Consider the following 13,541-nt stretch of genomic DNA (forward strand, 5'->3'; position numbering starts at 1 on the left):
AGAAAAATAACAAATAGCAGAAAAATTCCAAGAAAAAATTACTTGATGGGAGTTCTGCAAACAAGGGCAATACTATTAAATTAAAACAAAATAATCTGTAATATTTTACTTGAGCCCCTCACCATGAGGTGGACATAACCCTGTCATACACATAACTGTCATAATTCTATCTGTAAATCTAGAAGGAAAGATGAAAGAATGACAGTTGTATGTGGTATGTATGGTATGCCATCTTGTGACAGCCATGATGTCATCTGTATATGTCCACTTCACGGTGAGGGGTTTAATTGAAGTGTCACCAAACAATCTTAGAGGTAAAATTATGAATTCTATTAAACTATTAAAACTAAAACTTTTACCAACCAACTTCCACCCTCATTTAGCCCTGCTAATGACACTACACAGCACAACACAAGAGCATTAACCTTAACTTTATAATATGTGGCCACAGGCTAAGACCATATAAGTTATTGTTCATTATCTCTTGGAAATATAGAATTTTCAATAAATGTTTACTGTTTTACTGTGTGACTCTTATTTTAAGCAGCACTCCTTTTGTTGAAAAAGTCAAAATATTTGTAGCTTGCATGGTATTATATTCTTTTTTTATTTTTTATTTATATTTTTACATATGTTTTTCATTAGCATGCAAATGTGCCTCTGGGTATTGTGGACACAGGTGTGAGCAGGCGTGAAAATGTCTGACCTACATAAGCCCAGAAAAGTCTCATTTATACATTTTAGATCTGTGTAATGTGGTACAGATGTGTGTTATTTGTCAGCATGTGAGACCATTGTTATCGGTCAGGATTATGTTCAGTTATGTGTCCAGCGTGGGTGTGGGGCACAGTGAGACATTACATTTACATTAATGGCATTTGGCAGACGCTCTTATCCAGAATGACGTACAGTTGATTAGACTAAGCAGGAGACAATCCTCCCCTGGAGCAATGCAGGGTTAAGGGCCTTGCTCAAGGGCCCAACGGCTGTGCGGATCTTATTGTGGCTACACCGGGGATTGAACCACCGACCTTGCGGGTCCCAGTCATGTACCTTAACCACTACGCTACAGGCCACTGTCCTCTCCCCCGAAGATGTGGAGATGATGGAAAGTTCTGGACATGTCTGACCTCTTACCTCCTCCCACTTGTGGCCAGGACACAAAAGGCCTTGCACAGGGGGCAGGGGCGGGGCTGAGCGTGTCTGTGAAATACTGCTTTGTGCATATGGCTCCGATGCTTGGCCCATATCTTCTTTCCTCTGTGGCAATTGACATATTTAGGACACTCTGCAGGCCATATGTCTGAAAACCCCACTCATCCGCCCACACACACACATACACACACACACACACACGCACACAAATACACACACATACATACACACACACACACACACACACACGCACGCACGCACGCATACACGCACACACACACACGCACGCACGCATACACGCACACACACACACACACGCACCCATACACACACACACACACACACACACACACACACATACACACACACAATCACACACACACACGCACACACGCACACACACACACACACACACACATACACACACGCACACACGCACACACATGCACACACACGCACATGTGCGCGCACACACACACATACACACACACACACACACACACACACGCCAACAAATACACACACACATACATACATCCACACACACACACACACACGCACACACACGCACACACACACGCGCACACACACGTGCTTCCCGGCTTTATTCTGTGCATTCAGAGGGGTGACACGGGGGTCATACATCTAATACCAATGACATCGGATCGGTCATTAATCACCATCATCGCCTCTCTAACACTTAAAAACAGTGGGGTTGGGGTTCGGGGGTGGGGGGGGGGGCTGTTATGGCTCTGAGGTGCTGATGTATGAGCAGCAGAAGGTAAAAAGACCTCAGCGCCTCCAGTCCACAGCAGCTGGAGGAAAACCTCAGCTCCCGTGAAAGTAACAGTGAGTCCAAGCATAACACTGCCCGAACCAGCCTCTCGCCATGGCCTCATGTTTACTGTGAAATGTGATTTTGGCTCGCTTTCCACAGCTGTCGCGAATACCTGGGTATCGCCTCAGCTTTACTGAAGTCTGCCTTTACCGCAGTGGTGACTCTCTCCCTGAACAATTACCTTACGGATGAATTTTGCAAAACTACAAGGTCATTTTGTGTGACCTTGTTTGTGTTTAAATGCTGGCAGATGTGGATGAGTGCCAGGCTGTTCCAGGACTATGTCGGGGAGGGAACTGCGTCAACACGGTCGGCTCCTTCGAGTGCAAGTGCCCCGCAGGACACCGCTTCAGCGAGCTCACTCAGAAATGTGAAGGTAATAATAATAATAATGATGATGATGATGATGATGATGAATTAGGCTTTCCTCTCCACACAGTTAAAACCAGAGTTTGAGATGAGGGCTAAGTCTAGTTTAACCAGACCTGGTTCTTAGCAAGGCCTGGTCCTGGGGTCAAAGCAGGCCGAATGAACTCCGGTAAAACTGAGGCTGACCCTGTCTCTATGAAAAGCAAGTGAAAATGAAATGGCCTAAATCACACGTTTGTGGGTTTTTCCATGAAGAATGGACATAGGGATCACATCCATCATACCCACAACATGAAATCACAACATGCATGTACATTTGTTATCTGTGGCATTTGCATCTCTGCGTCTGTCCATCTGAACGTTTCCTATATTCTGAGAACAGAAGCCATGGAAGGCTGTAGAGCAGTGCTGGCAAAGATGCATGGTTTGGTTTTATATTTAAATGTACTGAAAATTGGGAGTTATTATTATAAGAACAGCTTGCCTTGTAAAATAAATCTCAGGTCAGCATTTCCACATCAAATGAAAGGCCTTTTTCACTTTGTTATTAAAATAAAACACACTGGCTTATTTGTGAAGTCTTGTGATCGATTCCAGACTAACTGCAGCTCTGATTTGATTTGCGAAAATGGTGAAAGATGTGTTTGTGGTCATCATTTATAGGGTAAATTATCTACCGCATGAAGCCCAGGAATAATAATTTGATTCTGAGAAAAATTCTATTCCTTCAAGATTTTCAAATTTGGCTAACAAGAAGTTTACTCCTGCTGATGTTCAGCTAATGTTTGATTTCTTACAAAATTGCGGTGGTGAGTACTGTTTCTGCTAAATATGTCATTAGTATACTTCCTGGAAATAATAATCCTGTTGGAAATTATTTTCTTTTTTTTCTTAAATTGGCTTTCTACTCAACAATTTTATGTTTGTAATCAAATGATTCACATGTGCTTAAAGTGACAATTCTCAGCTTTATACACAAATATAATGTTTACACTTTGGTTTCACTATGGAGAAACCACAGAAAAAACATGTCTTTGCCTCAAATATTATGGACCACACTGTCTGTACCTGTCATAATGGTGGTCGGGTGAAGTCTGGAAACCACTGTTCTCTAAGCAGTACCTTCCTCCATTTTGTGTCAGGAAAGCACATTAACCACACATGCCCCTCCTCTCTGTGTTCCTGCAGATGTGGATGAGTGCACTACCGTCCCAGGGGTCTGTCTTGTGGGCGAGTGTGCCAATACTGCCGGGAGTTACTTCTGCAAGTGTCCCCACGGGTACTTCACTCCTGCCGATGGTTCCAGATGCATAGGTACTGGTATAGGATGCGTACGAGTGGCCCTTTAAAGAAAACGTGTCATTGTAAAAGTTCACATTTCAAGGAATTATCAAAAAATGCTAAAGTGTACTGCCGACATTGTAAAAAAGTATTATTTAAAAATAATAGAAAAAATTATAATAGATTTCTGCAGTAATTATGGACAGTATGACACTGTAATTGTTATTGTCCTTAAAAGGCCAAATAGTTGGAAAACATACACTCATTGAACTTTTTAATAGGAACACCTGTTCACCTACTTATTCATTTTGTTATCTAATCAGCCAATCATGTGGCGGCAGTGCAATGCATAAAATCACGCAGATACGGGTCAAGTGCTCACATCACATCAACCGAAATGTGGCTCACAAAAATGCAATCTCGGTGATTTCGACCGTGGCACGATTGTTTGAGTATTTCTGTAACTGCTGATCCCCTGGGATTTTCACACAGTCTCTAAAGTTTACTGGTATGGAAGAAAAAAAAACATCCAGTGAGCAGCAGTTCTGGGAATGCCTTGTTGATGAGAGAGGTCAACGGAGAATGGTCAGACTGGCCAAAGCTGACATGAAGGCTCCGGGTTCCATTTCTGTCCATCAAGAACAGAAAGCTGAGGCTGCAGTGGGCACAGGCTCACCAAAGCTGGACAGTTGAAGACTGGAAAAATGTAGCCTGGTCTGATGAATCTCGATTTCTGCTGAGGCATACAGATGGTAGGGTCAGAATTTGGTGCCAACAGCATGTATCCATGGACCCAACATGCCTTGTGTCTACTGTCCAGGCTGGTGGCGATGGTGTAATGGTGTAGGGGTCTACAGTCCAGGCTGGTGGTGGTGGTGTAATGGAGTAAGGGTCTACAGTCCAGGCTGGTGGTGGTGGTGTAATGGTGTAGGGGTCTACAGTCCAGGCTGGTGGTGGTGGTGTAATGGTGTAGGGGTCTACAGTCCAGGCTGGTGGTGGTGGTGTAACGGTGTAGGGGTCTACAGTCCAGGCTGGTGGTGGTGGTATAATGGTGTAGGGGGTCTACAGTCCAGGCTGGTGGTGGTGGTGTAATGGTGTAGGGGTCTACAGTCCAGGCTGGTGGTGGTGGTGTAATGGTGTAGGGGTCTACAGTCCAGGCTGGTGGTGGTGTTATGGTGTAAGGGTCTACAGTCCAGGCTGGTGGCGGTGGTGTAATGGTGTAGAGGTCTACAGTCCAGGCTGGTGGTGGTGTAAAGGTGTGGGGGGCTACAGTCCAGGCTGGTGGTGGTGGTGTAATGGTGTAAGGGTCTACAGTCCAGGCTGGTGGTGGTGGTGTAATGGTGTAGGGGTCTACAGTCCAGGCTGGTGGTGGTGGTGTTATGGTGTAGGGGTCCACAGTCCAAGCTGGTGGTGGTGGTGTAATGGTGTGGGGGTCTACAGTCCAGGCTGGTGGTGGTGGTGTAATGGTGTGGGGGAATGTTTTCTTGGCACATTGTGGGCCCTTTAAGACCAATCAATCATTGCTTGAATGCCACAGCCTATTTGAGTATTGTTGCTGACCATGTGCATCCCTTCATGGCCACAATGTACCCATCTTCCAATGGCTACTTCCAGCATGATAATGCAGCATGTTAGAAAGCGAAAGTTGTCTCAAACTGGTTTCATGAACATGACAATGAGTTCAATGTTCTTCAGTGGCCTTTCCAGTTCAACTGGATCTGAATTCAATAGAACACGTTTGGGATGTGTAGAACGGGAGATTCGCAGCATGAATGTGCAGCTGACAAATCTGCAGAAATTGCATGATGCAATCATGTCAAAATGGAACAGAATCTTGCGGAATCCATGCCATGAAAAATGTAGGCTGTTTTGAGAGCAAAGTGAGGCCCTCCCCAGTATTAGTACAGTGTTCCTAATAAAGTGCTCAGTGTGTGTATGTACATACATTCAATGTAAATGCAACAAATTTGACAGACCTGTGATATTCTTAGAAAGAAAAAGAAAAAAAAGCTGGCAAAAATTAACTCGATAAAGTGACAGATTATCAGTGACTGTGAGAGATAAAGAGGGGGGATTGTAGATGTACAGATAAAGAGAGATGGAGAGGTTGAGAGTATTCCTCGTATGTCTTTTTTCAGCTACACTTGGGCAGGAGGGGTTTCTATACTCAAGGTTTTGGTACTGTGACAGAGAAACTCAGCGGGTATTTCATAAAATAAGCTGTCCTGGGATGATCTTGCTTCCTTCGAAGCTGTCGTGAGCATTTGTGCTGTAAAACTGCTGCAAAAACGTACCAACAAAACTCCCAGCAGGGAGAATGTAGGTCAGAATTCTTCTGTTTCTCTTATTCTGCAGGATTTGGCAGCTTTATTTTACGGTTGTGAGGGAAACAGAGGAAGGTGTCGCACCACACTGTGCATACCTGCAGCGGGCTCTCTCTCTCTCTCTCTCTCTCTCTCTCCCCCTCTCCCTCTCCCTCTCCCTCTCCCTCCCTCCCTCCCTCCAGCTCTCTCAGTTCAGGAAATTTAAGTGTCTTATTGGCCTGAAATGCAGTCGGTACAGCCTGCCAAAGCATAAACAACAAAAATGTAACACACAAAAGTTGCATTCTCTTGCCTTCACTCTTCTCCCTCTCCCTCTCCGTCTCCCTCTCTCACTCTCACTCTCTCTCCCTATCCCTCTCACTCTCCCTCTTTCTTTATCCCCCCCACTCATTAAATGTGCAGACTCGCTGTTGTCTGTAGAACTGATCTAAGTCCAGGCATTCCTCTGTGGAGGGTGAGGAGAGGGTCTGGTCTGATCTGGTTTGTCTCTGCGGTTTTGATTAGATAAGGACAGAACAGAAACTTTCAAAAGGACAACTTCCTGTTTGTGAGGCTGCATCGGCAGAGGGAAAATACTTTTAATAATGACTGAAGAACAGGTAGTTGGGAAAACTTAAAAAGAGGTATAATACCTTGAGAATTTCAGAACTAGCATTCAAAAATATGGACTCACCATCTGTATGGTGGCCTAGCTGGGACAATTCCCCCTGCACACATTCTTTGCACTCACCCTCCACATTAGAGGCTACAGTAACTTTGACAGAATAGACACATCGTTCTTTATCACTCAATAGGCTACACAGGAGAGCTAGCACCATTTCAGTCGAGCACAGATTTCATCAGTAGATTTCCCCAGCTAGATGCTATATTTAAGGCTCGCTGAAGGAGACTAGACTGCTCACAGCACAGGTGGGTGTCTGGAGAGAACCCCCCCCCCCCCAACAAGTTCAGACAATCATTTCAGATCAGCTTTTTCATGGTTTATTTATTTATTTATTTATTTATTTATTTATTTATTTATTTATTTGTTTATTTGTTTGTTTGTTTGTTTATTTATTTATTTGTCCACTCTAATTGGAGTGGAGATTGTATGTATGCCTGTGCACATGTCCAATGTGTGTGTCTGTTTCATCTGCATGCCCTTTCCTCCGCAGATGTCCGGAGTGGCTACTGCTACACTAGCCTGCTGAACGGCCGCTGTGCCAACCAGAACTCTCAGCTCCTCACTAAGATGCAGTGCTGCTGCGATAGTGGAAGGTGCTGGTCCTACGGGCTCACCCCAGAGATATGCCCCGCCCGGGGAACAGGTCTGCGCCCCCATTTAACCTCCGTTCTCTCACCCCACTCCCAAACCCTGGCACCCTTCCAAACCTCGACTTTATCTCTTCTCAAGTGTCACATTTAAAACGGAGCTTCCAGGGCTATGCAATACAGCAATCTGTGGTTGAGGTTTATGGTGGGAGACGATGCTTCACCCCCATAATGGGCAGAGGCAAGAGCCGTCTATCTGCTGTCAATCACTGACCGCCATAAACCAATCGGAGGATTTTGGCTTAAATTGCTTGAGTCACTGGTAACACACAGCAGCTCCACCCATTCTAGGGTTTCATTTCACTGTTTAAGGTTGGGCACCACTGTGTCAACACTACATTATCAACATTCACAGCAATCAATTGAATGCTACCCTAGGTAGTATACGTATATGCAGGTGCCTTGAAAAGCACAATGAATATGATTTAGTGCATTTAGAGTGGAAGTGGAAGGTTTGTGGACGACTGGTGTAAAATAAATAATTCCTCTGCTGAATTTGCCTTCATGTAAAATAAAAAGGATGGGTAAAGCGCAGGTAGGTTATGACCTAATGCTGTTTCCCTTCTCTTTCTCCTCCAGTGGAGCACCACGGACTGTGCTCTCAGGTCCAGCTTGTTGTACCTGGGCTGCCAGATGGCTCTGTTCCCGGTCAAGTTCCAGGTCAGGTTCCGGGTCAGGTTCCGGGTCAGGTTCCCGGTCAAGTTCCAGGCCAAATTCCGGGTCAAATTCCGGGTCAAGTTCCTGGTCAATTTCCCGGCCCGATTGTCGGTCCGGACGGTCGGCCCCTGTACCCCTATCAACCTCAGCAACCTCAGCAACCTCATCAGCCCCACCGCCCCCAGGTGCCAGTCTGGCCAGATTTGCCCCAACCTTCCAGTACGTACCCCGCTTGTGTCAAATCACACACCTCCCCTCTGGTTGCACTGTTCTATTGTACTTTCTACAGAGGGTTTCACGGCATCTTCACTTCGATCGGCAGATGACTTTTCACCGATGACTTGTCATCCAGTATATAGTTTCTCTTTTTTAAAGTAATGTTGTTTTCTGATCGATCTGAGAAACGGTGAGGTGTTCGGGCGGTGGCTGAGGTTGCGGTTTGCACGTTCTCCGCTTGTTTCCGCAGTCGTTCTGCCCCGGAACCTCACCACCATGTGCGAGGCCTACAGGAACCTGTGCCTGAACGGCCGCTGTGTCCCCGTTCCCGGGAGCTACCGCTGCCAGTGTAACATGGGCTTCAAGCTGGACCTGAGGGAGGAGTGCATCGGTACCGCGTACACTACCTACAGCGCACCTCTGACTGCCACCCTGATCAAAGTTTACCTCCATTCGGCTTATTCTCCAATCCAAAATTACCTCCAAAACAATTACACAAGCATATTCCAATAGGTTTATATCAGCAGCAGTAGCTACAGAAATGTCAACTGTAATTCCTTGATACAAAAGGGGAAAAAACACATTTATATATATATATAATGCATTTATCATCTGTTGTGGTGCTTTGTGATGTCGGACATGATTTTGTGTAAAAAAAAATGTACATATAGGGTGATTCTGGAATTCATATAGCATCTTTCACAGAATTTGGGAAACACTATCATTGGTGTTTTATGGGCAGTTTGGCTGTTGATTGGTGGTTGATTTGTCTCTCACTGCTAGTCGATTCACAGTTGAGCTGCAGTTGAAGTTCCGTTATTTGCCAGATGACTGATTGATGGTTGATTTTCTGTTGGTTGGCGGTTGTGCGTTGTGCCCCAGATGCGAACGAGTGTGAGGGGAATCCCTGTAACCACGGGGAGTGTGTCAACACCGACGGCTCGTACTTCTGCCACTGTCCTCCCGGCTTCCAGAGCACCGCCACCAGGACAGAGTGCCGAGGTGAGGAGTGACCGCCACCATGACCGCCGCCGCGATCGCAACCACACCGCGCACCGTCTTTGTTTGTTTGTTTGTTTGTGTGTGTGTATGTGTTTGTGTTTGTGTTTGTGTGTGTGTGTGTGTGTGTGTGTGTGTTTGTGTGTTTGTGTTTCTATGTGTGTGTATGTGTTTGTTTGTGTGTGTTTCATATGTGTGTGTGCAGATCAGTGACTGTGTCATTGTGTCCCGCAGATCTGGACGAGTGCCATGCAAACGGGCGAATCTGCAACAATGGCCGCTGTGTCAACACGGATGGCAGCTTCCACTGCGTCTGCAACGCCGGCTTTGAGGTTTCCGCCGACGGCAGGAATTGCCACGGTCTGTATCCCTGTTACTCACACAGAACAGCTCTCAGACAAAGGTCTGTATTCTGTTTTACAGTGTCAGGCAGAACATATCTATGAGGTCAAATCTGACCATATACAGTGATAGGAGACTGTATGTGACATACAGTAACATACAGTAATAACTTGCTGGATCCTGTTCTGCTTTGAGATACTTTAATGAGGTCTCCTTTACTGCAGGGGGTGCTAGACAGGGAGGGACATTTCATTTGAGACTGACAGTTACGTGTTCAATCATATGACTGAGAAAAAGATAATGTTCATATTATTCATATAGTTCTGTACTTAGATCCTCCCCCCCAATCACAAGTCAGTTACCATGTGCAGGAAAACCTCTTGCTGTGGGCTGAAGGGGTGTTTGACAGACGCGTGATTTCAGATCAGGACGAGTGCCGCAACAGGAATATGTGCATGAACGGCATGTGCATCAACGAGGACGGCAGCTTCAAGTGCATCTGCAAGCAGGGCTATCGCCTGGACCCCACCGGCCGGTTCTGCATAGGTACGCCTTCGCCCCGCGTGAGACCGCGAGACGACCAGACCCCCACGCCCGGCGACACGCACTCATTCCTCCTCTGTGTAGTCTAGCAGGACCGGGCCACAGACTCGTGTCCGTAGCAGGGGATGTTTGTGGTCAGTTCCTTACAAAAACGCATTGGTCTGCAGCTTGGAAATGTAATCCAGTGATCTCAGGCATAACAATATGAAACCCAAGCCAGGTACGGCGCCCACCTCCGGCTCTCAGCAGCTCGGAGGTGTTTATGGGCAGTCTCATTGCTGTTAGAGCGCTTCTGGAAGCCATTATCTTTGGTATATTCCAAATGTTATACTGACTTTTTTCTGGCATTTCCTTTTAAGGCCTGCAGGCTTCATTTGAGAAATGCTTGCTGTGGGTCTTTCTTTAGATTTTATAAAGCAACTTTGTTTGTTTGGTTTTTTTGCAGATAATTGTTTGAGTTTGGTCATTTAAATTGATGTAGTTGCTGTGGCTACATTACTTGTGGAGAAATGCCAGTCTGGGATGAGCTTTATCTGATTGAAAGAGGCCTAGTTTCGATGTTCAGTCAGCCTCGTATAGAAAAGGAGTATTGGGCTTTTAGGGTCCAAAGAGGATTGGTGATGGAGGCTGCCTCTTCCATACTGCTAACATTAACCTCCTTCACTGCAGATATTGACGAGTGTGAAACTCAGGGAATATGCATGAACGGCCACTGCATCAACACGGACGGCTCCTTCAGGTGCGAATGCATGGCAGGCCTGGCTGTAGGATTGGACGGGCGAGTCTGTGTGGGTGAGCGAGGCACCTCCCTAAAAACCTGTCTGCAAAACACTGTTTTACCACTTTCTGTTAGGACAGACTGAATATCTGCTGTTTTTGTCATGATGGTTTTCTGATGATGATGATTGATGATGATGATGATGGTGATTATGATTACTGCTACTACTACTACTGGAGACTTTTTTATTCAAGACTGCCTGACTATGATTGTTCCCAGCTTTGGTATATATTGTTTGAATGTGGTGTTTCCCACATCTATCATGCTCTGTTGATTCCTTTTGCATGACAATTATGAAATGAAACTTCTTGCCATGGGCAGTCCATGTTCCAGAGAACATTACCTTTGATCGGTGTTATCCAAAGCTTTCGATCGTCTCCAGTCCAAATATCTCATGTTCCTTGGGGAACCACTGGCTGGTTTCTTTCTGGAACGATCCGTGATCTGTACACGAGAGCACAGGTGTGTGCTTCTTCTGCCATTTTGTTCTTCGTTGGTCAGACACCCACATGCGCAGCACGTGCTATGGAGGCTACAAGCAAGGCCAGTGTGTCAGGCCCTTCTTCCGTGCCGTCACCAAGTCAGAGTGTTGCTGCGTCAACGCGGAGTACGCCTTTGGGGAGCCATGCCGACCGTGCCCGTCCCTGAGTTCAGGTACTGCGTTTCCCAGAATCCCTCTGCTGCACCTGTAGACACAAACTTGTTGCTGGAGCTAACCTTGTGATCCATTCCAGGGTCAGCAAATGGAACGTACGATTAATGTTGTTTAGGACGAGGAATTGTTTAGATTTTGCCAATACCAATGCTAAAATGATACTTTTAAAGCTTGCCTGAAAGCTGGCGAACCCAATACCTTCTTTATAATAAAGCAAATGCTGACAGTAATTAATGTTTTTTGGCAGAGACATCTCAGAAGGCAAAGACATCTCAGAAATGAAAACCTGCGATCAATTTGGTTACCGGGGAAACAGTCATTGACCACTTCACTTTTCAAAATATTAGTTTAAAGTTAGGGGAATGCTCTTTGGCACATCCTCCTTGTGCACAAAGAGAGTAAGGAAATGACAGTTCTAAGGTTCAACCAAAGATGTGAGCAGCACGATTTCTGTAGGCTGGCCTCACAAACCCCTGTCTGTGGGTGATGGTGAAGCTTTTTGTGTTTTTCTTGTGATTCTGTGAGAGCACCAAGGAGAAAGTATATATGTTTTTTTTTTAAGGTTCTGAGAACTTAAATTCATGTCTATTTTTCAGCTGAATACTCCGCTCTCTGCCGCCATGGACCTGGAAGGGGTTTTGATGGCTCAGGTACAACATGTTCTGTGAACATAAGCATTTTCAGTGATTGAAATTGGCTGAAGCGTTCACATTGTGGTATGTGTGACCAGCTGAATCATAAGTTCTTGGTTGTGATGGGTGTCCCAGTGTCTGAAACGTCTTATCCGGCCTGTTAACACTTTCGGTCACTCCTATCTGGCATAAAGTACAGGCCTATAATTCACGTATCACCTATGAGCAATGGAATGGAGTAAATTGCAAAAAAAACTTGAGATACTTGCATGGGAAATACCCTTGCCTTTCCCATGAAAAGCTATTAAAAGATGTGTTCTTGTGCTACAGATATAGACGAATGTGCTCTGGATCCAGACATATGTCAGAACGGTGTTTGTGAGAACATGCCGAGGGGCTACAGGTGCAACTGTAACCTGGGCTTCGAGGTGGACTCGTCGGGCCAGAACTGCAGGGGTGGGTCGACCGTTTCTTTCTTCCGTTCAGGTTATTTAGCGGTGGACACGTGTTACCGTTGTGTTTGGTGCGGCGGAATGGATTGAAACGTCACGTGACCCGTCTCTCGGCAGATATCGACGAGTGCGCGGTTAACGGCCTGCTCTGCGATAAAGGCCAGTGCCGGAACACCCCGGGCAGCTTTAACTGCCATTGTCCCAAGGGCTACAGGTTTGACACGGTGACCGACGTGTGCGAAGGTGACCGTTTGCATTTACATTTGCTTTTCACATTGCCACTGTCTTGGTTTTTTCATTCATTAGACTCCTTACAAGCATGCAAGTGTGGTCTTGCTTGGCCCGGTGAGAGTAACGGGCGGTGAGGTTGCGCTTCCTTTCTCTGGCAGATATTGACGAGTGTGAGTCGAACCCCTGTGTGAACGGACAGTGCAGGAACAACCAGGGGTCCTTCTTCTGCCAGTGTCCGACAGGCAGCACCACGGACAGCTCTGGGACCCAGTGTGTGGGTGAGTGGGCGGAGTCTATATCAGTAATAAAATTTGATTGATGGATGTAGGGAAATGTCTGTATGTGGATAATTGAGGTGGAGTCTGGGATCATGGATGGGTGTTTTGGGACTTTTTGCCCTGTGTTCAGTCAACGTTTGTCATTAAATCTGACTTCCAGGCAATCTCAAGCAAATCGATTTTCTTCGCAAATGCATTTGATAAGTTTCATTGATTGCTGAACTCTTCAAGCTATGCTTCTAAAGAGATATACATGACTCATTTTTCATTGTTGGCCATAGTTAAGGACAAATGTTGACTGGATCCTATCATTTGTGTGCTGTATTCTTGGTGGGGTTTGTGTGCTTGGGTGAGCAAGGCGATATCAATGTTTGGAAATGTGGGGTAGAGTCTGGGTGTGAGGGTGGTTATTGTTTGAGGGTGTGTGGGTGAGTGAGATGTTTAGATGTGTGGGTTGGAGTCTGGGCTATTATTTTTGCT

The 13,541-nt window shown here is 45.8% G+C and overlaps 1 protein-coding gene across 1 annotated transcript in view; it reads left to right on the top strand.

Annotated features, from left to right (window-relative positions):
• LOC133110992 (fibrillin-1-like) overlaps positions 1–13,541 on the top strand; it is a 56,941-nt gene that overhangs the window by 10,679 nt on the left and 32,721 nt on the right. Inside the window, exons 8-21 of the mRNA XM_061221119.1 lie at positions 2,244–2,369; positions 3,551–3,676; positions 7,122–7,274; positions 7,858–8,154; positions 8,402–8,542; positions 9,034–9,153; positions 9,385–9,510; positions 9,916–10,038; positions 10,705–10,827; positions 11,315–11,467; positions 12,065–12,118; positions 12,431–12,556; positions 12,670–12,795; positions 12,942–13,061. Coding sequence (XP_061077103.1) covers positions 2,244–2,369; positions 3,551–3,676; positions 7,122–7,274; positions 7,858–8,154; positions 8,402–8,542; positions 9,034–9,153; positions 9,385–9,510; positions 9,916–10,038; positions 10,705–10,827; positions 11,315–11,467; positions 12,065–12,118; positions 12,431–12,556; positions 12,670–12,795; positions 12,942–13,061 — 1,914 coding nt within the window. The remainder of the gene's footprint in view (positions 1–2,243; positions 2,370–3,550; positions 3,677–7,121; positions 7,275–7,857; positions 8,155–8,401; positions 8,543–9,033; positions 9,154–9,384; positions 9,511–9,915; positions 10,039–10,704; positions 10,828–11,314; positions 11,468–12,064; positions 12,119–12,430; positions 12,557–12,669; positions 12,796–12,941; positions 13,062–13,541) is intronic.

Source organism: Conger conger, chromosome 15, assembly GCF_963514075.1.
Source record: "Conger conger chromosome 15, fConCon1.1, whole genome shotgun sequence".
Lineage (NCBI taxonomy): Eukaryota > Metazoa > Chordata > Actinopteri > Anguilliformes > Congridae > Conger > Conger conger.